We start from the raw sequence: 27,633 nt of genomic DNA on the forward strand, positions 1-27,633 counted from the left end.
CGTAAGACGTTTTGTAGGCTGCGTAGAACGAAGGCCCCTGCGAAGGTTTGCCCGAGAACTTCGGAAGTCTAAAGTTTAAACGCATGCCCTAACTATACATAACATATTTTTTTATCTTCTGCGCTGCCGCTACTCACATAACAGACGCATTTATATAGGAAAATCCAAAGAAAATGGGACTGTTATGCAAGTAGTGGCAATACGCTACTCTGATGTCCAAGTAGCACACTTTAGATCTATTTAGTTGAAGCAACCGGATTACGACTGAAATTAGTCATAATTCGGTTACCACAACTACTTTGTAACAACCGTGGTAGGGTGGTTCCCTTGCGTGCACTCTTGTGTACGGGCATGGGGTAAGAGCTACGCAATGGTAACAGAAATAATTGGAGAAAGTAGAACGTGAAGAGAAAAGAGCGGAAAATTGGATAAATGGAGGGTAATTGAAACAGCTTTGGCTAGGTTCGTAGATCGTTGCTTTTTGCCAAATTAGCCAAATTTTTTGACTTTTCTTTGTAGTTTTTCTCCACCGTGAATAAATTTGTGGAACACTTTTTCCTATAGTTATGACTTTTTGAAATGAGAAATGTCCGACAAAGTCGGAAAATTTTCCTTCAAGTTTTCAAAGAAAACTGTATAAGTCCAATAATTGTGGAAATAAGTCCAAGGTGAAAACTTTTATACCATTCTATTCATTTACTATTTTGTCCTATTTTACTTGAACTATGACAGCAACGCAAGTCACAGTGCAAATTTTATTGCACTTTTATAGCTGTTTGATAATTAATGTTGGTCATAAAAGTCATGGTAAGTAGTAAAACCAAAAATGTTAGTTAAGAAATTATACTACATTGTAATCCTAATTCTTTCTGGTGCTAGTGGGCTCTAAAAAAGGTTACAACTATTCAAATATTCAACAGTTTATGATTTGACGACACAAAACATTGCTCTGCTGTTCTTTGATGATGCAGTAGCAGCTAAGAAGAAAGAATAAGAGATCCTTTTATGCCAAATAGCATAAAAACGACTATAACAATGATAACGACTAGAGAACGGTGACTAACTTATCTACAATCATTTAACCTTCATTATCGCAGAAAAGAAAAAATGTCTACTCGTAGCGAACTTTGACCGACTTTATGCAAACACTGCATTTTGCTATGAGCTATTTTAACTTTGCAAAAGTTATGAAATGATCAAAAATCTAATTTAATGTTCAGCAACCAACTCTACAAAGTTATTGCCGTTTAATAATATGGAATGAATTTTGGATAACTCAAATTTGCCATCAAATCTTTCGGTACGTTGCGCCTTTCATAGATTAACCTCACTAGAGCGAGCCTTGTGCTAGTCCTTTAATTTCCACTTTTCGACCTGCGATTTGCCAACATTCGTTCGACACCAGTTGCAATAGGACTAATCAAGCATCGCGCAACAAAGTTCCGATTGCCACTGCCTTGCTGGCTGGACGTCCTGGTCCTTGCTTTGCTGGTGCGGGTACCGACCGTTCGGAAAACAGAATCTACAAATTGTGAAACTCAATTTTCGTACAGCTCAATCGAGTGCTTTTACGAATATTACATTTCAACATTTTATTCGCCCACTGAACCCCGATAACCGACCGTTTGCACGTACACTGAACTGGTGCTTCTCTAGTGGGGCGTTGGGAAGCCAAGCCGCCTATCGACTAGTTCGCCACACTGAAAGAGAACACCAAATTGGGATAAAAAGTACTCAATCTATATCCGTAAGTGATTTTCACTATTCACGTGCATCCACTTGGATGAAAGCCTACTCCTGGCTGCTAGTGGCGGCGCATCGAACTAGCAAACTACTTTTTACATTCGATTCCCTGGCAGAAGAGGGTACAGGAGTAAATATATGAAACATGCATCGATGGAAAACGAGTTTCAGGCAAAATTTACTTCATATTTTTTAATTGAATCCGATGAATCTAGAAAGAAGCGCTGACGCGGTATAACACGAAGCCTTCTACCGTACGGACAGTCAACATAGAAGTTGTATATTCGCATCAGTGGAGAGCAAGTACAGCTAGCTATGGAGAACACGATATATGTGGATCCACTGCTGCTGTTACCTGTTATGTTGTAATCGTATTTTATTCATAGTTCCACCTCTGCTGCAAAAAAGCATGTGACTGCTGCCTGTGGTTCGCGCTGAAACTTTGTTGTTGAAGCCCTATGCCAACTGCGGCAGCGAAAAGCAGTCATACAACGATAACACAGTAACAACACTTCGATTTGTATAACTCCAAACGTTTCCTACCAGGACAAGTTAGGTTTTTTTTACCGAAAACAAAGATCGCGATATGAGTAAATGAAAATTAACTATCAAAATTTGGTTTAAACCTCAATTTATACGAGCGATTCAAGCGTATCACGAAAAACATCCCTTACCGGAAAAGTCATTTCCATCACATTTTCACGTACCATTCCACACCTGACAGAGCAAATTGCATTACGCATGGTAATAAACACACAAAAATGTACTCCTCAAATTTGATCGGAGCCCGTGTCTCGGTAAATCCGGCAGCATTTTAGCTCGCAGAAAATAGCACACATGCCAGGCTTCGTGCATCCTGTAGCAATTCATTAAGACCCAGCCCACTCCATAGAGTATTCTAGCAAGCGCACCGGCCGGCGATATGTCAGCATGCCGCCTTTCCCGGAAAGAAGGCTCCTCTTTGAATGAAAGATTTCTCACTGGATACCGTCGATAAGTTTCCATTCAACGCAGAACTCCTGGGAATCACAGGCGCTCGCCCACGCAGTAGAGCATTTTCGGGTGGTTGATCCACGACTGGAAACATTTGCAAACGCAATCTAACCACATTAATACATCCGGCTACTGATGCGGCTACTGCTGCCGTTGGGAAGCCACTGCAAAACTAGTCCTGGTCCTTGAAGCATTCTTCATTAGTGCATATACTCACACCGGATCTGTTCGAATGTTGACGCACCATCATCAGTTCGTCGGCTTCATCACCGTTGCTGCCGCGTTGTTGTCGTTGGCCGGAACGTCGTGGGAGTTCACGTTGGAAAAAGTACGAATAGCACTAGGACGACGACGGCGACGACGACGATGGTTTCCGGCTTCTTTCCAGATACCCAAAGAGATCATATGTTTGCAAAAAGCTTGTTCCAAACTCACACTCCCGAGCTGCCGAATCGTGACTACGCCAACGGATGTGCAGTGCATTGGTCCGGTGCACCACCGGTCAGTAGTGGCAGTCAGTGGTCACTCACGGCTGCAATGTGTTTGGATAGCAGATGTACATCGAAAGGAAACATTTAACCTGAATGGTACGAAGTATTTCTTACTTTTCATTGCAAGTTTCAATTTAACTTCATCCGCACGGATGATGCATACACGGGTGATGATGGTTGCATGCAACCAACGGCGATAGTGCATTGCCGGTTTACATCATCATCGAGGATACTGTACTGTGTGTGCCAATGTGCGATAGGAAACTACTGTCAGAAATCGAAATAACAAAATATTATGCTACGAAAATACACTGAAATTTGCGGCTCCAAAAGCTACGCAGTGAGTTTACATATAATGCTTTCTGGGAGGATCTGTCCCTTTGATTGATTGCGAAATTTTAGATCGACACGAACAAATTTCTGATGAAAACTCAGAAATAATAAAGCAACGTAAAGAGCCTCGCAAAATTGAATTAGAGAGGAAAGCTCAACTAAAAGCACGTTTCCCAGTAATCCGGAATCCGAAAAAAATCATACTAGATGAAAAACTTTGTCGATTAAGCAAATATCATGATAGAAAGTTGGAATAACAAACTTCATTTTTTGGTAACTTACAATTAAACAATAATCAAAGTAATGACAGACTCAACTTCGTGCTTTTGTCTTAACTTGTAATGGAGTCAGGTAATCTTTCCAATAGACGAAGCAAATAATAGAGGAAAGTAATGAAAGAAAGGCGGTTTATAGTAGGTACTGTAATATTGTTTTACGGTAATCTCAGCTCGCATTAAAAATGTTTATGATGTACAACTTCTCAACACGGGACAGTTGTGCTTATTTTCGTACGGGTCAGTTCGGGTTTGATGTATTTTGAAAAATTTTCGAATAAAGTCCATCTAAATTACACTTTATTGGAAGAATTTGGACGCAACCTGGCTACCTAGGTACGTGCTTTTAACAAAATTGATAAAAAATAAATAAATACAAAATAATATGGGACAATCTTTTATGGGCAGTATAGTAAACCAACCTCAATCTTATGTAAAACCATTTCAAAAATTCACCTTTATAGATTTTTTATATGAATAAGTCCGAAGAACAAATCATTATCGAAATTGGATGGAAAATATAACCGACACATTCTAGCGTTGCGGGACCTCATCATCACTATACAAATAAGCTCCTATTTCACGAAAACCATAACTGAAAATTTGGGCCACCTTTAGTCATAAATTTTTCCAACTATTTACCAAAAATAAACTGGAAACCAATTCACACCGCAAAAATAATTGCTAATTTTGTCCCGTAACGCTGGAATGTGTCATCTATATTTGCTCCAAAGCACTAGTACTGATAAAATAGGTTCATAAACTATTGCTCTGAAGAATAAAAATAGTTCTTTTTCAGGTACCTCCGGCGATCGCAAAATTTGTAAATTAATCCGTAAATGCGGAAATAAGGTTCTATTACAACAAATAATACGGTCCATTTGCAAATGCGCATATATTCGTTACTAGTTGTAATCTTCTTTCCCTTCTTCGGTGCCTAAAGCGGCATAGTAAGCCAATAAAAAAGCCTAACTAATGAAGTGTTAAGAAGATGGTCCTGTCTGCGTGTGCTATCAGAATGTATGTGGACCAGGCTTTTTGTTTATCAGAGTAATTCTCGTTGGAACGGGGCCACTACTGACACGAGGTCTTCAAATATTAGAACTTTTGTACTTGATTGGTGGAAAATGGTTTAAAAATGAGAAAGAAAACTTTTAATACCTCGAAACAGTGGACCCCTCGTTCGCCAGGGGCCCAACGTGTGGCTCACTGGTACCCGTGTACCTTTGAACCATAGAGGCGCTAGACAGGTACACGGGCTTGGTTCGACCCATGCACCTTCCAGCATTGGACAAAAGATAGGAGTCACAAAGACAACTTGTTAAGCGTAGCTACCTATTACCCCCCCTCCTTTCCACTCATTCCACTCCTTACCCAAAAAATTTTCATTACTTCCCCCTACCGTCCATCAATCAATTCCATCGTTTCAAAACAAATATTAATATCTTATCGAATAATTGACAAATTTGAGTAAAAACTGCCGGCGTGTCGCTACCTGCTGCGATGGTGAGAAAAACGAAAACAAATGTCAGATGCGGTACATTTGATAAAAAATTTTCAGTAAATTTACTTTTTAACTGGTTTTCGATTGAAAACTTTAATAAATTTTTATCAGGTTTTGTAAGAAATTTGCTGTTTTACAAGTTATTTTAAAAACACTTTTAAAATAGTGAATTGAAAGAGCATAAATTTGAAGAATACTGTAAAAGTTAGTGTGGCGACTTAACTAATCGAACACAGAAGTGATCCTAAAGCGGTTTTTGCATATTATTGGAATGTTTTTCTACTTTACAAGATCCCTATGCTTGTTTTGTATCGGCTCAAATCAAAGTTCTGGAGATTTGAATATCTTTCAATCTCATCGAACCATGTTGCTTCGGTACTACATGAAAATATGAATGTTCTCTTTAGTTATCCTGTATCTTGCTTGTAATAGCCTGGTTTATATTAATTTCACAAAAAACAAGTTTTTTACCACTCAAGCACGTGGATTTCTATAATTTAGCGTGAAATGTAACCTGTTTGTTGTCGCATAAATATACAAAAACATTATTTTCTCGTATATACTGTAAACAAACCACTGACAAAGTATATACCAAAAATAAAGTACTCAATTTTCTTACATTTTGCAATAATAATTTTACTTGTACATTGTTTCACTACATTAAGAAAATTAAAAAAGTAAACTTTTTTCCGATTCTTCAAGCAAACTGTCAACTTTCTCACCGTTCGGCTAGTTCCAAAGACCACCACCGTCAGCGCTGTCGAGTTTCTGTCGAACAGGTCAATTGTCTCTACTCCCTTTTCAAATGTTTGTCGACAAATGAGCTAATGACAACTTCATCTTAGAGTGACTATATACTATATATATATAGTCACTCTACTTCATCTATATATTTACTGTCATTGGTACATAATGAATTCAGAAAGACAATGCAAGAGCGAAACAAACCATTCTGTAATATTAGGAAAGATGGCCGAGCCCCTCACTCTGCTGTATAAGCAGGCTTGTGCAAAGCAAACAATTCTAGATAGAATTAACAAAAGGGCGAATGTCGCAAATGTAAACAAATCGGGTGAGAGTTATTTTTTGCTGGACCAGCATAGGGAAATCAACCCTCACTCGGTTTGTTTACGCTTGCGACATTCGCCCTTTTGTTAATTCTATCTTCAATTATTCGGCCTGCGCATCTGGATAATCCAAATTTTATTCGAAAATCACGTCACATCTAACATCGTTAACATAGACAACACTTAGGACAACACAACAAAATCTCTACTAACTTTGTGGCCCTCATATCGAATCAGCAAAATGAGAATTTAGTATATAAACTTAACAGATACATATAACAAGCAAAAGTAAAATTAAACCGATGTTTCTCGCACTTCCTACGACGTATTCACTTTAGCAGAGCTGGATACAAAATAAGGGTAAGAGATAGAGATAGTTTCTGCGCAACTGTCTCTGCGAAGTGTGAGTGAAACAGTATTTCTTAGATAGAAGTCAACAGCAATGATTACTACGCACCTTTGAAAAAAGTTACTTTTGATTCCTTTACTGATTACCTCTGATTACCACTAATCAATCTCTTATGATTACTATAAATTAATCATGATTACTAATCATTACTTAAGAATGTCATTGATTACTCTACTGATTACCGTTGATTACCTAATTAATTCGTAAATGATTACAAAAGTAATCTCTGACTAGTACGCACCAAGGGGTTTCCAACAGCAATGATTACTACGCACCTTTGAAAAAAAGAACTTTTGATTACTTTACTGATTACCTCTGATTACCAATAATCAATCTCTTGTGATTACTATAAACTAATCATGATTACCAATAGACTAATCTCAAGTTTTCAGTCATGAGGTTGAAATACGGTCATACATATATATTAATTTTTTTTGAAACGATGGTTCTACAATCGATGAAGGGACAGTAGGGGAAAGAAATGAAAAATCAGAGGGGTTGTGCACAAGACACGACCGCATAGGTGACGTAGGACCACGTAAGTCTCTTTGTAGCGATAGTAGGATGTATCCATGTATGTAATAATACGATTCTTGTATGTATACAAGCTACATACGTAACGTTTATCAAAGTAGAAACAGTGTTTACATTCAATCCTCAACCGATTTTGGAGTTATATCCATGAATTGATTGAATCTATTTTATTAAAACGAACCCAAGTCAGTAACTAAACCGAACAGTAAATAAATTTTTATGATATGTTTCTAAGTTGAATAGTGCTTTTCCTCTGGTAATCGGTAGACGATACGCGCGAGTTTTCAAAAAGTTGAAAATTTTGCGCAACTTTTCTGCGGCTTACAAAAGAACACTGATAAAGCATTTACAACCTGCAGAGGTTTTGGAAGTCGCAGAAAATGTCGCCCGTGACCAGAAAACTTATTTCCGTCATTTGTTGGTCGTCCGCAATGACGAAAAATTCAACTTTTCTCTCGTTGCCTGTGTTATTATGGTATTAACAGGGCAAGAAAATATAATAAACTCTTCAATCGTTGTGTGGCCCTTGAAAGGACCGATTGTTTGATTATCATAACTCCAGCTTGCAATAAACTTGCACTTACGCACTTAACGTAATTCTCTGTTCGGTAAATTGGAGTACCGATAACCGCTATCCAGGCACGGCTTGTTGCAACGGACCAGCCGGAAAGCCTCAGCAGCTAGGAGATCAACGAAACCGTTCATGTATGGTCCTGAATCACGATGAAATACCACTCCAAGTGGCCAGCTGCAAGTAACGTGGGATGCTTCTGGTCGTTTTGTTGTCGCGAGCAGCATATTTCCTACCAATTCCAGAACTTCAGCAGCCAGATATGCCATCACGGCAACGAAATGAACCACCAGCAACAAGCGAACAAAACCGCGAGAGGCGATCGGTTAAAATTATTTGATAAGAAGCGAACAATTAGAATCAATCTAAATTAAATAGAATTAAAATTACTGAGTGAAAATTCCTCAAATCTTCATGAACACATGTTCCGTTCTTAAAATAACGGTTTTTCGACGTGATATGCTAACAGGATCAGTCATGAGTTGGCACAATGGCATGTTTCAAATGAGACACCAATATCTGATCATTGCTTTATATATTTTGATCATTTGGGTGTTTCCTTGAACGCTGCAACATTTCGCAATCCGAGATTTTTTGACTGGGAACTCTTTGAGGAGGAACTGGCGACGAAATTTCAAGGATTCGAACCGACGATTGAGTCATCGATCGACTTGGATGTGGCTATAGATGTCACAACATCTTTTATTGCGGAAGCTTTTGAAGTAGCTTGCTAAAAACTATTAAAACCATGGTGGAACTCTCATCTCGCGGAACTAAAGAAACGATGCAGGAGAGCCTGGAATAGACGTCGAAGGGATGGCGTGGAGCCTTTCAGGCAGGCCCGGAAAGCCTATGCAAAGGCTTTACGATCTTCAGCACGCACGAGCTGGCACAGGTTCTGTAGCAAGCGGTCGACAACTGAAGCGATTGAGTGGGCCGTGAACAGCTTCTCTCTATACAAATCTCTATACAGATGGAATATACCCTATTCTACTGAAGAAAGGATTCAAGTACTTCAAACACATTCTGAGAAGGATGTTTGTGTGTAGTATTGCTATTGGGTACATCCCAACTCAATGGCGTGAAATAACCATTAAGTTTATTCCTAAAGGTGGACGCGCGACATACGAGCAAGCAAAAAGTTTTAGACCAATCAGTCTAACGTCTTTCTTGCTTAAATCACTTGAGCGGATTGTTGATCACCACATCCGCGAAACAAGCTTAGTAGAAGTTCCTCTTCATTCAGCACAACATGCTTATCAAAGTGGCAAGTCTACAACCACTTTATTACATGATGTGGTGGATGAAATAGAGGTTGCTTTTTCACAAAAGGAATCTTGCTTAGAAATTTTTTTGGATATTGAAGGCGCGTTTGATAACGTATCCTTCGCTTCCATTTTGGAGGCTGCTCGTGGATAGAACAAATGCTTAGTAACCGCTTGCTTTTTTCGTCCTTACGGCAAGCAAGCATTTGGAAGCAAAGTGCTTGTGGATGTCCACAAGGTGGTGTTCTCTCGCCTCTTTTATGGAACCTTGTGGCGGATGGCCTACTGAGGAAACTCAATGGTCTAGGTTATCCGTCATATGGTTTTGCGGATCCTAGTAGTTGGAAAGTGCATAAGCACATTATTTGGCTTAATGCAGCAGGCACTACGCGTCGTGAAAACGTGGTGCCGAGAAACTGCACTTTCGGTAAATCCGAGCAAAACATCTATCGTCTTATTTTCAAGACGTAGAAATACCAATGCAGCTCGCGCTCTGCGCTTTTACGATTCGGATGTTGATGTTGTGAACGAGGTGAAGTACGCGGGGTTGATTCTCAACTCCAAGCTTGACTGGTCCACAAATATTGATTTCCGAATTAAAAAACCGTGCATGGCCTTTGGGCAATGTAGACGAGCAATTGGCAACTCTTGGGGGCTTAAGCCCAAATACATACACTGGTTGTACACGGTCGTTGTCAGACCAATACTGGCGTATGATTGTCTTGTATAGTGGCAGAGAGGGGAAGTTGTGACTGTCCAGACAAAGCTAAACCATCTTCAAAGGATGTGTTTAATGGCAATGTCTGGTGCATTTACTGCAACTCTTACTGCCGCCCTAGAAGCTATTTTCAATATAATCCTCTACACTTCCACCTGAAGCAAGAGGCACTAATATGTGCTTATCGACTACACGCGATTGGCCTTTGGCAGTCTGTGGACGGTTCCATTGGTCATACTCGATTGTGGTTGCAAATTGTTGCTGAGGACAAGTTTGCCCTTGCTCCTAGCGATGTAACGCTCATGCGTACTTTCCCGTGTAGGACTTTCTCAAGTGACTTTCCTCCTAGAGAGGATTGGATGTCAGGCTACATGGAAAGGAAAATTTCCGACTATGTGGTCTGTTATACCGATGGTTCCTTGTATGAAGGTCGCGCGTGTGCTGGTGTTTACTGCCGTGAGCTGGAATTGGAGGAATCCTATTCGTTGGGTAGTTACTGCACCGTTTTTCAAGCTGAAATCTTTGCAATTATGTGCGGAGCTCAGTTTGCACTTCAGAAAGAACTGATAGGCAAGATTATCTACTTCTGTTCTGACAGTCAAGCCGCTATAAAAGCCCTTTGTGCGGCTAATTCTAAATCTAAAACAGTCATCGCCAGCCACACCCAATTAGAAGAACTAAGCATTCTAAATGCCGTTCATCTGGTTTGGGTTCTTGGCCATTCTGGTATAACCGGAAATGAATGGGCTGATGAACTCGCAAAATCTGGAGCAGAAAAGTCGGTTTTCGGACCAGAACCTGCTTTACCAATTGCGGCATGCTGGATAAAACAAAAGATTCGATCTTGGTTTTCATCTGAACATGTACGTTATTGGGAAAATCTTGAAACTTGTCGTCAAACGAAAAGTTTCATTGTTAAGCCTTGTGAGAAGATTGCAAAATTTCTTTTGCGACACTCAAAGGTGAATTGCAGTATTCTTGTCAGATCACTGACTGGTCACTGCAGGCTAAATTATCATATAGCTACGATTCAGCGCGCTGAATCGTTTCATTGTAATTTATGTGAATCCAACTACGGTACACCATATCACGTAATTTGCAACTGTCCTGCAGTAGCACAATTGCGTCATAGGATCTTTGGATCCCACGTCTTAAATGAATCGGATTTTAGGAAACTAAAATTACGAGACATTTTGATGTTTCTTACCGAAAGCGGTATTGAGCTATAAGCTCTTATTTGTCATGAGTATACCCCCCAGGGGGTGTACAATTGATAAGTTAACTACCAAGGATTGCAGTATCCCCTCGGGGGTACAAAAATCTCTCGGTATGTATATGTTTGTGTTTGTCCAAATTCCTCATCCACCCCTTACTATTCCTCCTGTTCTCCTTCCCGTCCTCATCAGGTAAATGATGACACGGGCAAGGCACAAATCTTCCACATGATTGTGAGGAACGTGCTGCTCGAGCCAAAGATGCTGATATCGTGGGAAGCAGCAACAGCTGAAGCTCAACAATTTTCGATCGGATTCTATAGGGCGTAAATTAAATATAATCATAAGGAAGCTTAACCCATAGCTTATATCGTATATGTTTCTGTCATCCATGCTAGGGAAGCACTGACGAGAGGAGGCAAAAATATGAAAATAATTCAAATTTTCAAAATCAATTCAAAAACAAAAATTTTTCAAATTCAATTTCAAAAACAAAATCAATAGTTTTCTATATTTTCAATCGATTTTCCGATCAATTGGTGTAAATATCTTGGAAATCTATTGAAAATTGACTGAATTATAAGCCGAAGCGTGAAAACGTGTTTCTACTTTAATGACGTCATTTCCAACAACCAATCACGAAGCGAGAATTCTGGTAAAACATAGGTTCATTATTTTCAATTTTTCAATAGTTCAACATCAAGCATCCACACTTTTCTTTATTTGGGTCAATTCTTAGAAGATTTTCCAATCGATTGGTATAAGAATATTGAAAATCGATCAGAAAACCGCTGAGCTATTAGCGCTCGAAACCTTTCATTTTTCGTGACGCTCGCATTTTTCGATTTTTTGGAATGACACCCTATCTCAAAACTTGCCGTAAGACGTAGTCCTACGTCAAAAGATTTTTGGTGAAGGAGGGCGAAGAGCGGAAAGATGAGGAGAGGGGGGGGGGGGGGGTATTGGTAGCCATGCTTAACAAGTAGTCGTTTTGACTCCTACCTTTTGTCCAATGCTGGAAGGTGCATCAGTCGAACCAAGCCATAATCTGAGATTATAACCGAAGATTAACCGAATGACGTCGATACTTAAGATTAGCATTGATTATTATACTGATTATCATTGATTACCTAATTAATTCGTAAACGATTACAAAAGTAATCTCTGATTACTACGCACTTATACGCCATACTGGAAACTTGGTACGCACTTATAAAACATTGCACTTAGATGTCAGTGCGTTTTTTTCGTCCCAGGTTTGACAGTGTTGTGGGGTTTGTTTTGATTACTTATTAGGGTTGTTGATATTATATCGATATTTGATATTATCGATATTCTGCCCTTAAAATATTGATATATCAGGCCGATATTGAGCTGACCGATATTATCAATATTTTGATATTTGCGGCCAATATCGGCCACGATATTGTCCTTACCGTTTGTAATAAAACGCGATGCACAACTTTTTGGCAGCCTAAAATCGTCGCAGGCAAAAGCAACTGTGAGTGAGTTAAACGAATACATCTTGTTTGGCTAGCAAATAAATTAGCAAATAAACTTGACAAAATAAATGAAATTTGCACTCGCGACGGTTTCGTCCGCGACGGTTACAATTTATCGCGTTCGAAAGGGTGGGAAGTTTACAATATTTTTATTTTTTATACGGACTTCGAATAACTGTACACAGTTGTACTTGCCAGTGAAAAGACTGTCAACCTTATTCTGTACTTCGAAGGATCTGTTTCATATCATTTGGTTAATATTCATCGGAATAGAGAAATAGTATATTTGATGCTAATACACACGTCCCCTAAATCTAGTAAGGAAATGTCATTGCGTGAGAAAAGACAAAAATATTTTCTGTCCGCTTTTTCAACACCAGAAAATTATAAAATCAACATCGCTGGTATAGCCAACATCAACCGCATCTTATTATTTGCATTTATGTGACAGCTCGGGTCGTTCAATTTCATTTCAGTGTTTTTCCATTTTTTGAACGATAAATATTTTAGATTTTACCATCAATAAGTTCATCATACCTGTTCCTCACGGCAAGTTTGAGAAGGTTTTTAAATCTTTTAGCACTGTTAACGCCAATAGGCCAGCCGACTTTGTTGAATTTCATACAAACAAATGCAAACTTTTTATCCCGTTGTCTTGTCACAAACAACAATTAAATTTTGTGTAGAAACCATAAGTAACGCAGTAACGTTTTAATTTTTTTAGCAAAGCGAAATTTTTTGTGTGAATATCACAGTTTGCTGATATTTTTCACCCGTTTTTTTACCTACCCGTCAGTCTGTTCGAGGGGATCAATGTGGTGCATGCCAAGTTTAATGTAATTTATTACAGATTAGGTGCTGCATGCAAAGTTAAATGTTACTAGGTAAACGTGCGATTTCACGTTAACGGATTTTGATGCCTTTGGCACACTTATTCCTTGAATTACAACGAAAACATGTGTAGAATGCATCAAGATCATAAAAGTAAAACCACACTATTTCGTGCGATTACGCAGTTTTGAAGATTCGGGGTTTTTGCAATATCGATATAACTATCGATATCCGGCCTAAATATCGATGACAATATCGCGGAGGATCAAAATATCGACATTGCTGATATCGATATTTTTTCAGAATATCAACAACCCTTACTTATTCGCAAGACCCAGAAGCAAAAAACTGCAAAAATGACAAAAATATATGTTGTGCAGAACTGCTATCATTTTTCTGCTTCGGAAAATTACTAGTATAATAAACCCACTAGCAATAAATTTAGGTTACAAAGGGAATCAAAACAAACCACACAAAAACTTCAAACCAGAGTTGAGGTTAGCCACCGTGCAAAGGTTTATACGCCTTACTGAAAACCCCTTGATAGAACACTACACTTTGACTTGCGAAATCGCGCGGGGGCTGCAGATGTAATAAAATTAAAGAACATGTAATAAATCAATTTCATTAACTGCGCTGATGCATTGCAAAAGCAATTCCAGATAAAAAATCAAAAGATTAGTTTAATGATAAATAGGATATATAAAACATGTGCTTGAGCGTGATGAAGTTGGCACATATTACACACTTAACAGTTCGGTAAAATTTTACCGAGATGCTGAAAGTTCGGTAATTTTTTTTATTGCAACAAACATTCCATTACAAAGTAGAGTAATGATCTGTAAACGTCGATTGACACCATCAAAATTTTTACCAAACGTTCAACTGTTTAGATTTCGGTAAAATTTTACCGAAATCAGTGTTTTTTGTTAAGCGTGTAGCTTGTGAATGTACCAATTAATTATTGGAACCCCGAATGAAATATTTATACTTATCCCTCGTTGCTTGCTTCCATCATCAATATGGCGGTCTGTTTCTTTAGACCGGTAGAAAACTGAAAACTTTATTCCAATTTTAGAAGAGATATATTTGCCATTTCTCCATTATGTACGGCAAAATCTATCACTATTCTTCATTTATCGCACTAGTAATTACTTTCACTCGCGTTGAAACACATTTAAAATATCTCGCAAACATACACTATATAAGACTAGCCCTTTCACTACACAGTGCTCCCAGAACCTCAGATGTTGGGGATCTTGGGATATGGTAAAAAGTCGAAGCCGCAACATTTTCGTTTTTAACCGTTATGTGTGCAACAGGGTACCCGGGTACCTTTTCAGTTTTAAAATAGTTATAACTCATTCAATTTAAAACATACGTTTTTGAAATTTTGCGACATCGTAAAACTCGTTGATCTTAAGTAATTGAGGTTTTTTTTGGTGCATATCCATAAAGGGGATTAGCAATGGGAGGCCCTTGATTTTTTTTATTACGTAGGAGGGCGACAAGGGTACCCGGGTACCCATGATTTGCTACGTTCATAACTTTGGCTATCTTGAACCGATTTGGACGATGCCAAATGCCAGTGGCATTTGATTTGTACATTTATCTAGTTTTGATTAGATAAAGCATTTGGCCATCAAATGACATGTAGTTCCCGGGAATCAGTAATTCCGGAGCAACGTCCGGTAAAACGAGGGAAGCCGCTTGTTTTGAAAGAATATCAGCTTTCAGCAAAGCTATTAGCTTTGAACTTGACATTGTGGACCCTTTTTTCATCTTATTATATAAATTGGTGACTTTAGATCGCATTGGCCATTCCAGAATTGGGTTCCTGTAGGGTTACAGATGACCAGTTGGGTGCCTAATCCAATATTAGAATTGGTTTGGCGGATCTTTTAGATGTTTTGAATTGATATGGCCAGTTTAGTACTGATTAATACTTTCGGAACTGGTTCCAAATGTATAACGGATGGTTCTACGTTTTAAACTGTTCTGATAATACTAAGCATTATCTTGAATCCCGCGGTATCATCTGTTTCCCCGTAGAAACCATTTTCGAAATAACCAATCAAAATACAATGAAATGTAAAAAATATCACCTACCGAACTAATTCCAAGAACTTTGATACCCATATTGCTAGGTTTTACCTCCAATCCTAGACTGGCCACCCATGACCCCACCGGAACCTACTCCGGAATGACCAACCTGATTCATCTCATTATATGAAATAGTTCATTGTATGAATTTTTAGAGTTTTTATATCCGCATGACTGATTTTCCTACAATACAATCAGTTCTCTTCCTCACAGCGGACAGTCTGTCGAAATTCCGGATTTTCGGGCCCCGTATGTTTTTTAATGGCCAAATAGCCAAAGAATTCAGAACTAGATAAATTAACGAATCAAATGACACCTATTTCATCAAAATCGGTTTAAAATTATTGATGTTATAACAATATCAATTTTGGGTACCCGGGTACCCTTGTCGCCCTGCTAAAGGTGTTTTTTTTGTCGCACACATAACGGTTAAAATGTTGTACCATATACTTTTTGCCGAGATCTTTATACAATTCGCGAAATGCAGAGATAGATAGAGAGAGAGAGAGAGAGAGAGAGAAGTCTAACATAACATAAAAAAATCATGGCCGAAAATTCTGCCATGGCTGGATTCATTACACCTACCTGAATACGTAAATCGATGTCAGCTTATCAATCTAAGTACTTTAGCTGAACGACGAAAACTGTTGCAGATGCTATTTATTCGCGATGTTCTGATGGAAACAATTGCCAGTAGTTTATTATTGGAGCAAGTCAACATTCACGCACCTCAACATCGATTACGAAACGCTCACTGCTATGGACACCCACGCATCGTACTACATACGGACAAAATAATTCACTGAACTTCTGTTGTAGACTTTTTAATGAAGTGTGTCATTTATTTGATTTTAATTTTAGTAGAATTAGCTTTAAAAATAATATTATGAATGTAAACTGAATCTAGTCTGGGCGGCATTCATTTCTCCATTTTCAAATTTTGCATGCTTTTTCGAGAAAGACCAACAAATATTATAAAATAAAAAAAACGAGAATAAAATGTTCCAACTTTGAAAAACTTGCATTTGTTTATAAAAATGCGCTATTTAACTATTGAAAAACAATCGAGAAGAGGTATGGTATACCAATTTTTTGGTATGGTATACCAATATTACAAATTAAGTTTACAATCAGCATTTAAAAAAATGAATTTTTCGTATTACAATACCTGTTTTAAAAAATCATATCTTGCGAATTCCAACAGTAAAATCGAAATAAAAAATATGTATCGATTTTTTGAAACAAAGAACGTAAAAAAATATTTCATCGAGAAAAAAAGTGACTGTAAATTCTCCGTGAAATGACCCATATATTCATTCGAGTCGACACTTTAATTTACGTTAATATTTCTATAAATCACATAAGTGTTATAAAACCAAATGAGGTGTTGATTACGTAAATTAAATGACTCTTACAAATATTTACGCACTCTAGAAAAAAACTATGACTATTGCACGCAGTACGTTCTTATGAATTTTACTATTATAAAAGAATTTTGAATAATAAGGAACGGATGTTTAAAAATATAGTCTCAGCTTAATTATAGATGTTTCAGAGAAATTGAAAACTAATTATTGTGGCAATAGAAAGGCCAAGTCATACCGCTAGGTGAATTAATACGGGTTTCACTTGGTATACATCAAGGCAAGATCAAGGTGCTTGCAGTAAGGCGTATAAGTGCGTAGTAATCAGAAATTACTTTTGTAATCACTTACGAATTAATTAGGTAATCAATGGCAATCAGTATAGTAATTTTAATGATAATCTTAAGTACCGCCATCCGGGGTGAGATTGTGCCACGGGGGTAAGATTGTGCCAAAAACCAAAAATGTTAATTTGTGAAAATTTATTATACAGCAAAGTTTCGTTAATTGGTGGTTCGTTAATTGGGCGGTTCGTTAATTGGGCGTTCGCTAATTGGGCTATGTGACAACTTGAATGTCAAAATTGTATGGAATTTTCGAGTTTAGAAATTTCTAACAACTGTCAGTCAACCCAATTAGCGAATCAGCTGGAGTGCAGTCGTGGCCCAATTAACGAATTCAGGCTGTATCTATAAAAACTGGTGACCTAAATTCAAAATGGTGATGAACATAACATATTTATTCATAACTTAGAGTGGAACACAGATAATATTAGCACACTATTTAGCCTAAACAGGATTTCAAATTTCGCGATCAAAAATACTCGGAAATAACGCTTGTAAACAATGTCCCGCATAAACCAACCCAAACAAGAAATCCCATCAACTTGCTATTTTGAAGGTATATAAACTAATCATTTACAATGTATTGAAAAGTTATTATGCGTTGGATAAGTTTTGATTACGAAAATAATATTTTTCCAAACTTTGTACTTTTCGAGCTTCACGGGGGTGAGATTGTGCCAAGCCATAATGATCGATCCAATTTGTGGATTTCACATACACAACAAAAATACGTCAGTATACACCAGTACACTCACATTATTTACTATTGAGCACAATATTTTGACAGATTAGATTGCATTATCCATTTTGGAGCAAACAACATCATAGGTCTGCTAAATAATTTAAACTAATTTTTACTTTTTCTCTGGAAATTTCAGATGCTTTGAATAAACACTCTAATATAAGACGAATATATTATACCGTGTATAAACTGCCAGTTTCAAGGATGGGGGAGGGGGGTGGCATAGGCCACATGTTCTGCGGCCGCGGGTTCTCGAACGAAGTAGTGGTTACTTTTGTTAAATGATCAAATAGGTATGCCCCCTTAGGATACACCCCTTCATATATCTTCCCCTTGTTAACCCTAGAAACGCTACTGGTTATATAAATGCTGTCCATTGAGTACGGATTCATTTTTAGTTTTTCAGACCTCCCCGGGTTATTTGCGTTCATACTTTTTGTATGATGCGTTGTTTTTGACCGACACCCTGCCCCTAATAATCCACTTAGTTCATGGACGACCCCATATGCACTACTTTATACTAATATTTATGTGTATTGTTTATAAACATGCTAATGTTCACTGTTTAGGTTTTTAGCTCAACTTTATGTTTTTGGCACAATGTCACCCCCTAGATGGGGTGAGATTGTGCCAAAGTTCATGCACTTCCAGTAAAATTAGGTTTCATTGTAACTAAACCATCTCTACGGTAGTTGTTAATTGAACAATTTAGTATATATTGATAGGTTTGAAATCAACTTAGTTCCTAAATTACGTGTATACTGAGATAAAGAACAAAAACATATGCTTTTTTGGCACAATCTCGCTCCGGATGACGGTAATCATAATTAATTTTTAGTAATCACTAGAGAATGATTACTGGTAATCAGAGGTAATCAGTAAAGTAATCAAAAGTAACTTTTTTCGAAGGTGCGTAGTAATCATTGCTGTTGAAAACCCCTTGTTCATGTGTAATGTGATATTCTATGTACACTATTACTTTTTTTATTGCTTTTTTATGCCCGTAGAAGAATAAGGCGAGATTGACGTCACCCTTGCTGTTTACATTACTTGCGCTGCTAACACAAACAAACGGTACGTTGTTCCACACCTCTACTACTTCACATCGATGTATATTAACCTCATATCATAACCTCATATATATATATATATATATATTAATTAAACCTCATTGATTCAAGTGTGCATATCTTGTAGGCCGTAATCAGGGTAAACATTAAGTGTTTAGTGATTGAACTAAGCTTCAGCTATGTCTTCGATTACACCGTTATTTTCTATCAAAAGGAGATATCTCAGATCTCATATGAAATCTGACAGGTAACTAGCTTGTTATTGTCATTCACAATTTGTATTGCGAATTTTGCTTTGTAGAAATGATCCATGCAGCAGATGGGAGAATCGGAATGAATCGGATGCCCCGTACGAATGCATTGGAGATAGCGATACTGAAGATGCATCAACTTTCGTAAAAGAAGATTCAGTTTCGGCGAGTGATGTTGATGAACAAGCTGATAATACTAACCATCAAACTCGACCAAACCAATCGGAAAAAGTCAAGACCTTTAAGTCAACCTTTGGTTACTGCTTAGCTTGGCTGCTATCAGTGATATTTGTACTGAATGCGATATGGTATATTAAAAGAATAATTCTCAGTAAATTAAATTTTTAGCAAGTTTTCGATCGAAAACTTTACTAAATTGTCAACAAGTTTTGTAATAAATTGGTTTTTTTTGCTAAATATTTTAAAAATTCTTTAAATATAGTGAACTGAAAGAGATTATATTTGAAGAATAGTGTAAAAGCTGGTATGGCGACTTAGCTCATCGAACACAGCAGGGATCATCCAAGGTTTTTTTTTGCACATTATTGGGAGTTTTTTCTACTTTGCAAAATCTTTTGCTTGTATCGGTACAAGACAGTTCTAGGGATTCTAACCTTGAAAAACGACGCAGTTTTGTTCCTGCATGCAGCTCAGCTTCCACGCCATATTGTAATGACTTCAAGGAGCAAAGCAAAGCCATGGGTATAAACTACCTTAAAAACATCTTGACCCTTTTTATCGACAGACTTCGCAGCCGGTTATTAAAGCACAGGACAATTGCTGGACTACTGCCTTGAGCTTCGATGGCACTGGACGAGTTAACCGGTTGCTAGCAAGCGAGTAGGCGAGCTGATCGTAAACTCGCCTAGTGTTATCATGCTCACTAGCTAACTATCAGGTGGTTTACGACTGCTCAAATTTAGGTACTTGCTATTCGACGGCGTGTGCGTTTGTTGGCTAGTACTGCTGTTGTTGCTAGTACTGTTGGCTAGCTGTGTGGCAATTTTTTTTTTGGATTAGAATTCGTATTGCTAGAATATAGAAAAAAGAAGAAATCCATACTTCATACTCACATCTTCTTCCTGTGTGGAATCCAAAAAACTCATCTTCGTGCTTGCGTCCGGTTCCTCCGGTGGTTTGCAGGTGTTTACCGGCGGATTTAGATGACCCGGCGCTGCTACAGCGGCTGGTCCTGCCAGTTGAGGAATCGCTACCGGGCCATTATTAATGTGAAAGTGATCGGTGTACATCTCGAAATTGGGTATCGAGCCGGCATCGCTCGATACGGCGGACTGCTTTCGTTTGCGTGCTGATTTTGGTTTTGAATCGGAGATCGTACTCTTTAAATCTTCCTCGATGGGCCACTCTACGGGAACGTCCACCGTTTCGAGGGTTTGCTTCCGTGCTATTTCCCGTTCCTTTGTCTTTTGCTTGTCGTCGGGCGGCGCACAGCTGACATCTTCCGCTGAAACCGTCGCTTGAAGCTGATAGTTCTCCGAATTCAAAGCAGCGTACACTGTGAACTGTTCGACGGTCGGCTCCTGAACGGGCATTTGAACATCTTCGTGCTTTACTTCAGCCAAACCACGGATTTGAAACATCTCGGCTAGTTTAAGTAGCGGTCGAATTTGCTCTTGACCAACGTTTATTTCACCGCGGTACATGAATTCAACCAACGCTCTCAGTTCTTCCCATTTGACATCCTTGATAATAACGACCGGATGTTTGCATGGGGTCTCGGAGAAAATGGTTTGGAAGTAGGGACTGCTGGCAGCCAGAACCATTTTGTGAGCCTTAATTGAACGACCGTCGCCTACCAGTGTAACATCTACAAAGCACTGATTCTGGTAGAGCTGATCGAACACGGCCGACAGGTTGGAGTGGTAGTTGTTCCAGCGCAAGCAGAACTGCTGCTCCTGGATCAAACCAGGCATCATCGACGTAATGTTTGCATTCATCGTCACCCCGGTCGAAGTGGCCTGAATGGGTTCAACACCGTTGAAGAACATCGTCATTGTCAAACAGCCACCACCATCGATTTTGAAAACGAAACCGAATAATCTGAAACGATAACAAAACAAAATAAGTTGCGGTTTCACAGAATGTTTGTTTAAAAAAAATCTGAAATTCGTTAATCCTAGAATTCACCAAAACTATGCTCATGTATGAACGAACACAAAATATTCGAAATGGAAAATTCCGATTACCAATCATTCCCGATTGCCCAAAGACATACGGGCAACGTTCCGCAAGAGTCGCAGTAATTCGATTTCAATGAAAAATTGCAGTTTAATATTATTACTGCTTGTTGTCGATAGAATATTCAAAAACTCGGTTCCGTTTTCTTTTGCCATCCGCATGGCATCGCTCCGCGTTTAGAGATGTTTATTCAATTTCCAATCGAACTCTCGCTCTTTGTGTACGATGATGACTCGATGTGTGCAATTTCCTTCACTTTTGTGTTCGGCCAAGTCCGCCACGCCGCCGCCAACAACGACGAGGACGACGACGATAACGTAGTCCAGGGCTGGTGGTGCTATCAGGAATCGGCTGGACAGCGTCGTGTCCGTGTTCGATATATGCCAGTCCAGTGCGGCAAATGGGTTCAGAAAATTGTAAATTTTCCATTTGGAGTGAAAGAAATTGTTCTCTCTTTTCGCGCGTTCGGTTACGACTCCTGTTCGGTTGGACCATTTTCTTTTTACACCGTGACGCTACACGGCCTGAGATCAGCGGCAATGGAATGGAAATTACGTCGAGGAAGGAGGCAACCGTGGGTGGGAAGGGGGAGAAGCGCCGAATAGTTAGTGTGAGAAAAAAGGATTTTCGTTTGACTAATTTGTTTCATGAAATGTGTGCACGTTTCTTCGGTGCTAGCCGGGGCGGTGAAGGGTGGCTGGCTGTGGGGGAAAACTATATGTACAGATGGAGCTAAATAAATTATAACCTACAACGGTCGCAGTTTTTTGCCTTCTCGAGAGCGGTCCGAATGCACATCATCGGGAGGCAAACGTTTCGTGGCAGTGTCGACCGTTTCGGGCAAAGCCTTTGGCGGCGAACGAAAAACAAGGACGACAAACTGAATTTTTTCAAAGTTGCATACACTTATTGCTGAATATTTAAAATTTAATTTTCATATTGACGTAATTTTATCTTGCTTTTATTTATTCCCGCGAGGCTCCACTGTCTGTGTGCGCTCGGTTTCCGTTCGCAGTGCGAAAAAGAAAGAATTTATACGCTCTTTGGCAGCTTGTTAGAAAATATTGTTATACGGGAAATAAATTAGCACCGGTTTTCCCAAAGTTTGATTGAGCCAAAATGATAGCGGAACGAAACAAAACAAATCCAATCAGATGTGGTTCTCTTTATAGGTGCAGCTTTAAGTGTCGAATGTAAAGCTTTTTCAGGAAATCGTCTTGAAGACCCTAAGAGACTTATTTCACCACAAGACATACTCGAATAACTTGCGATTTTCTAACGCATTTTTTTTCCTAAAGTGAACTTTACTTAATTTGGAAAAGAACACTGGTTGACAAAATCCTGATTTTTGTATCAATTGAACCGGAAGACGTTAAAGAAAAGATTCTTCGTGCGTTTATCAAAAGTCTAAAAACATGCAGTTTGCCGTGAAAATATCTTTGAACGCTCCATACTGGAAATTGGACAAAAACCATGCGCCCCTTGCTCTTGAGAATCAGTGGAGTCGCATTATTCCAGCCTTTACACGTCGAACTATCTCTTACGGGAAGATAAAGGTGTATAACCAAGCTCTAAAATGTGAAAAAGTGGCCAGGTTTTAAACGCTTATGACGTTTGGTTTGTTTCTTAACGGATTAACAAGATTTTTGCCTCAATCGATCAGAAGCTCCTCTTACGAGTTGTTTCAGGTGAAAAACGAAATTATTTCGATTGATAAATACTAAAAATTGATAATGAGTAAAAATCTGTAAATTCTCCATACATTTTCCATACGATTTCTTATTTTCCCAAGCACATACGACACATAGATATCACGAGCTAGCTACTGCGAATCACTCTTTAACAAAATCGTCATGTTTTTACTTTTCACTGTCACGTAGCAGTACTTTTCAAGTATACGAAGATAAAGTGCGTTATAACTATGACGAATGACTAGCATCATTCCAAACCTCAAGGTAGGGATTTTACTTATTTAACTGTATCACCTCAGCCAAGCAACATTTGAAAAAGCTATGTATGAGACATTTATACAGCTAATTATTATCCAAAATATTGCTAAAATATGTACCGTGGACGCACCAAATTTGACGCAGGTCCAAAGTTGACGCACTTTTCAGTACCTTTGACACTTTGTTTATACTTATGAAACGCATCCGTGCCATAAAAAGCTTTTGATTGGTCGTTTATAATTTTAAGTAAAAAATAAACGAAAGGGTGGTTGTCAAATGCGCCATTTTTTTCCTATCTTAGCACAAACGCTAAAGAAACACTCAACTATGTTTAATATTTTTTTACGCGTAAAAGTGCTTTTTTGTTATAATATCTTCGAAACCTGTTAAAATTTAAGTATTATTAATATATTGTACACGTTATTCGAACTCTAAAAGCTTTTTAGCTGATTTCTGGACAAAAATGTTTTGCGTCAAATTAGGCTCTTAGCGTTCCCTATTATTTACAGAGTAAGATATAAAAAGTATTCATCTATTCCGACACTAAAAATCTCGTGTCACCAAGAAAGGTATTGGTTCAACGGTTAACCGTCTCATTAGGTGTTACAGAGACCACAGTTTGCCAGAAGAAGCTGAAAAGGAGGTCCTATAAACTAATGATTGACTCATGCGATCTAGTTTCTGGAAGGAGATTCTTAAACACCCTTGGTACGTGCAAGCGATGTTGGTTGCCGACCGATAGGTGGTAGTCCCCATACATACATACATACATGGAGAGAAGGTCCTATAAACTTTAAATGACTTGTTTTGCTTATGAGTAAAATCATAATTGGGGCACCCCAAACGGGTAGGGCAATCAAAAATATTGGTATAGGTTAAATTAGTATACTTTTTTCGCTTGTCTGGCCGATCCAATCCTACAGTTACTGCAGTTTACGGTAAGCGGCTAATTTAGTTTTTCCTGTGACACTTTCCTAGCTGTCGTTCAAAACAATGTACAGCTGTTTTAGAAAAGTCATTTTCAGAATTTTCATTGTTAAACACATATTATGGCAAATTATTATATGGTTGCAATATAAACATATCGGCTGTCCCAATTCTCCCGACGTTTTCGCAAAAACTGGGGTGAAATATATCCACACAAATAACGAAAACCTTGTGTAACTATTTAAAGTAATGCGCAGTTATCTAAAATACAGAATACATCGTCGTTTTTGTTAAATTAAACTAATTTTTCAAGTGCGTCAAATAAGGAACATTTCGCGTCAAATAAGGCACGTTGCGAATCCCGAGAGTGTCACAAAAACTTCACAAAATATAAAGAATTTAATGCATATTTGCTGTTTGGTTATTTTTTACATATTCTTTGCTAGTCTGACTATTACTGTGCAAAACCATGACTTTATTGGCCAAACCGTCATTTTGTAATTAATATTTAAAACTGAAAATTTCTTAACGCGTCAAATTTGGTCTATGGGCTATTTGGGCTATCTATGTATATGAGCCTTGTAACCAAAACCAGGCCCCTGATAGTGCACCTAGTGATGTCCGAAATTTTCAATTATTCGAATACCGATTAATCGGCGAGCGTTGTCTGCACTAATCGATTAATTCAACTATTCGTACTAGTGGTATTCGATTAGAAATATTCGAATATTTTATTCATTAATTCGATTAATCGAACGATTATGAACGATTAGCGACCATTATTCGGGGATTATTCGCATTCATATTATTTCGTTTGAGCTATTCGATTAATTCAACGACTCGTGCTGGCAGTATTCGATTAAAAATTATTCGAATATTTTTATAGTTATTCGATTAGTTGAATTAATCGAACGATTAACGGACATCACTAAGTGCACCATTTTTTCGTGGAATCAGAATCGACCGCATGAAGTAATTTATACCGAAAAAAATTGCACAGATTTAATGAGTACAGGCGTAATCGTAGGATTTTCGTGTTATTGAAATATTACACACGTAGAGTTCGTGTTATTGAAAAAAGAACACACTTTTTGAAAAGGATCTAATTGTAAATACAAGAATTTATTTTCCGGTGTATCTTTGTTGCAAAATGTTTGTGATGTAAATATTTTGTGTAACTCGTAGTCTTAACCTTCTGCGGCTGAGGTAGTCTGACAGACACCATAAATCAGATAAACGTAGTATTGGTTGAGATTGGACACCTCAGCGGCAGAAGTTTATTAATTGCTAAATATTCCCATCCGTCCTTCGTTCGGTTTCAAGTATTTTTCACAGAGTACTTCTAAAATATCTTTAGGATAGTTTTGCTGTTCCAGTAGCGCTTCTATGTAACTTAAAGTAAACGCTAAGCGCGTTTTCAGCATGCTGTTTCGTTTCTTGACACGTTCTATTTGCGCTTGCATCAAGGAATCCAGCACTTTCATCTTTGCTCGGCTTTCCCGTGCCGACACATTGTTCCGATCGCGAAGCAGCTGCTCTCTGGGTGTGCGTTTCTTTGCGTTGTTGAAGGTGCGTGCCATGTTGCTCTTATACACTACCGGCACGAACAACTCCGTGATGTTCAACTTCGTCAGGGGTGACATTCGCTCCGGAAGGCGATCGATCTTTTTCCTAACGATCTTAAAGGCTGGTTCGTTTGCCAATATTGAGCTGCGGGGGGTCGTGGTGTCCTCGCGGGCTTTAGCTGTTCCACTGCCACTGGAATCGGGTTCCGTCCGTTGTGTCTCGCGGGTGCTGCCGTCCACTTTCTGCATATCTGGGATGCGATTGACAGTGATCTTACAGGTTGGTTCGTTTACCAACATTGAGCCACAGGTCGAGGAGTTATCGTGAATCTCCGGTGTGCCGGAAGAATCGGCTTCCGACCGTTGCGGCCCGTCGGTGTTGGCGTCTACCTTCTTTTGTGTGGTTGACGGTTCAGTTTCAAATTGTTTCTCTCCAGTCCAGAAAGGTCCCTCAACGATCTTCTGGATAACGGTATGAAGTCTGTTCCTTTTGGATGCTCGATCAAGTGTTTGATTAGGTTTCCCGCAAATAGAATTCATTATATCGCGCTAGTTTGCGTTTCGTATTCTACAAAAACTTCAGTCACTTTGTAAGTTTGTCACTTTCTGCATCTGCGGATGCTCGAACTGATTTTATATCTATAAAATGTCGGTAGGTGCGTTTAACTGCTTTTTACCTATTAATTATACCTATGATGGTAGGTAGACATAGGGTAAGTTAACATATAGTGGACCCTTTACCTATAATGGACCTCGGGTACAGTTTCGACGTTTATTAGCTTGTGCTTCTCATTTCCGAGGATATATGACATGAAACAGAAAGTATTAAACATACGACACAGTTTAGAATATGAAACGTTAGCTGAATTTAATGATTAATGCCTTAAAATCAACATTTTCAACAAGCTCTAGGGTCCATTTTATGGTTAACAATGCGAAATGTCGCCATTAGTGGACCCTTCTTCATGCAAAATACACTAGAATTCCTATGATGGACCCTGTCGCTATTCTATTGTAAACCACAAGGTCCATAAAAGGAAAACGGACATTCCAATCTGTTTTAAAAAAAGGGGAGAATATAGAGATTTGACATTTTTTTAGGTTCAATCGAAAGTTACTCGTATTGTGCCATCGGTAAGCGCCATCGGTTGCGTCTTTAACGTTAGGCCATTAGGCTTATACAAATTTGAAAAAAAGTTTATGTCACCAACTCCTTCAAAATTTTTCGAAATTTGAAGGGGCGAAAAAATAAAGTGCAGATTTTTACAACTCAACAAGTTTACATCTCTAAATTACTCAATTCGTGCAAAGTTGAACTAATTATCCCGTTAGTCTCGATAAACTATCCTACACCATCTATGCTTTCTGATTCCTACTACAGGTCACAGGCGACTATTGTGCTTAACCTTTAAGTTCCGACGCCGAAAATTGGAGTGCTTGGAATTAGACTTTTGGCTCCATTTACTTTAAATTTTGTTCCATTTTAATTCAACTTGCTTTAAAAGAACCGCATTAGATTGAGGCATCAATCAACTCGTGAATTAATTAGTGAAATTTGCTACCACTTTTGACGGAGGTATTCCAAATTGCTGTGGGATTATATTTTGCTGTCATAGGTAATAGATAAGATTAAAATAGAAATACAACAAATTACACATTCCGGAACATC

General features: G+C 38.4%; 1 protein-coding gene across 1 annotated transcript in view; it reads right to left on the reverse strand.

The window, feature by feature from the left end:
- Positions 1-27,633, reverse strand: part of LOC128735089 (uncharacterized) — a 94,483-nt gene that overhangs the window by 23,264 nt on the left and 43,586 nt on the right. The window contains exon 2 of the mRNA XM_053829574.1: positions 20,398-21,385. Coding sequence (XP_053685549.1) covers positions 20,398-21,339 — 942 coding nt within the window. The 5' untranslated portion in view covers positions 21,340-21,385. The remainder of the gene's footprint in view (positions 1-20,397; positions 21,386-27,633) is intronic.

The sequence above is a fragment of the Sabethes cyaneus genome, chromosome 2 (assembly GCF_943734655.1).
Source record: "Sabethes cyaneus chromosome 2, idSabCyanKW18_F2, whole genome shotgun sequence".
Taxonomy (NCBI): domain Eukaryota; kingdom Metazoa; phylum Arthropoda; class Insecta; order Diptera; family Culicidae; genus Sabethes; species Sabethes cyaneus.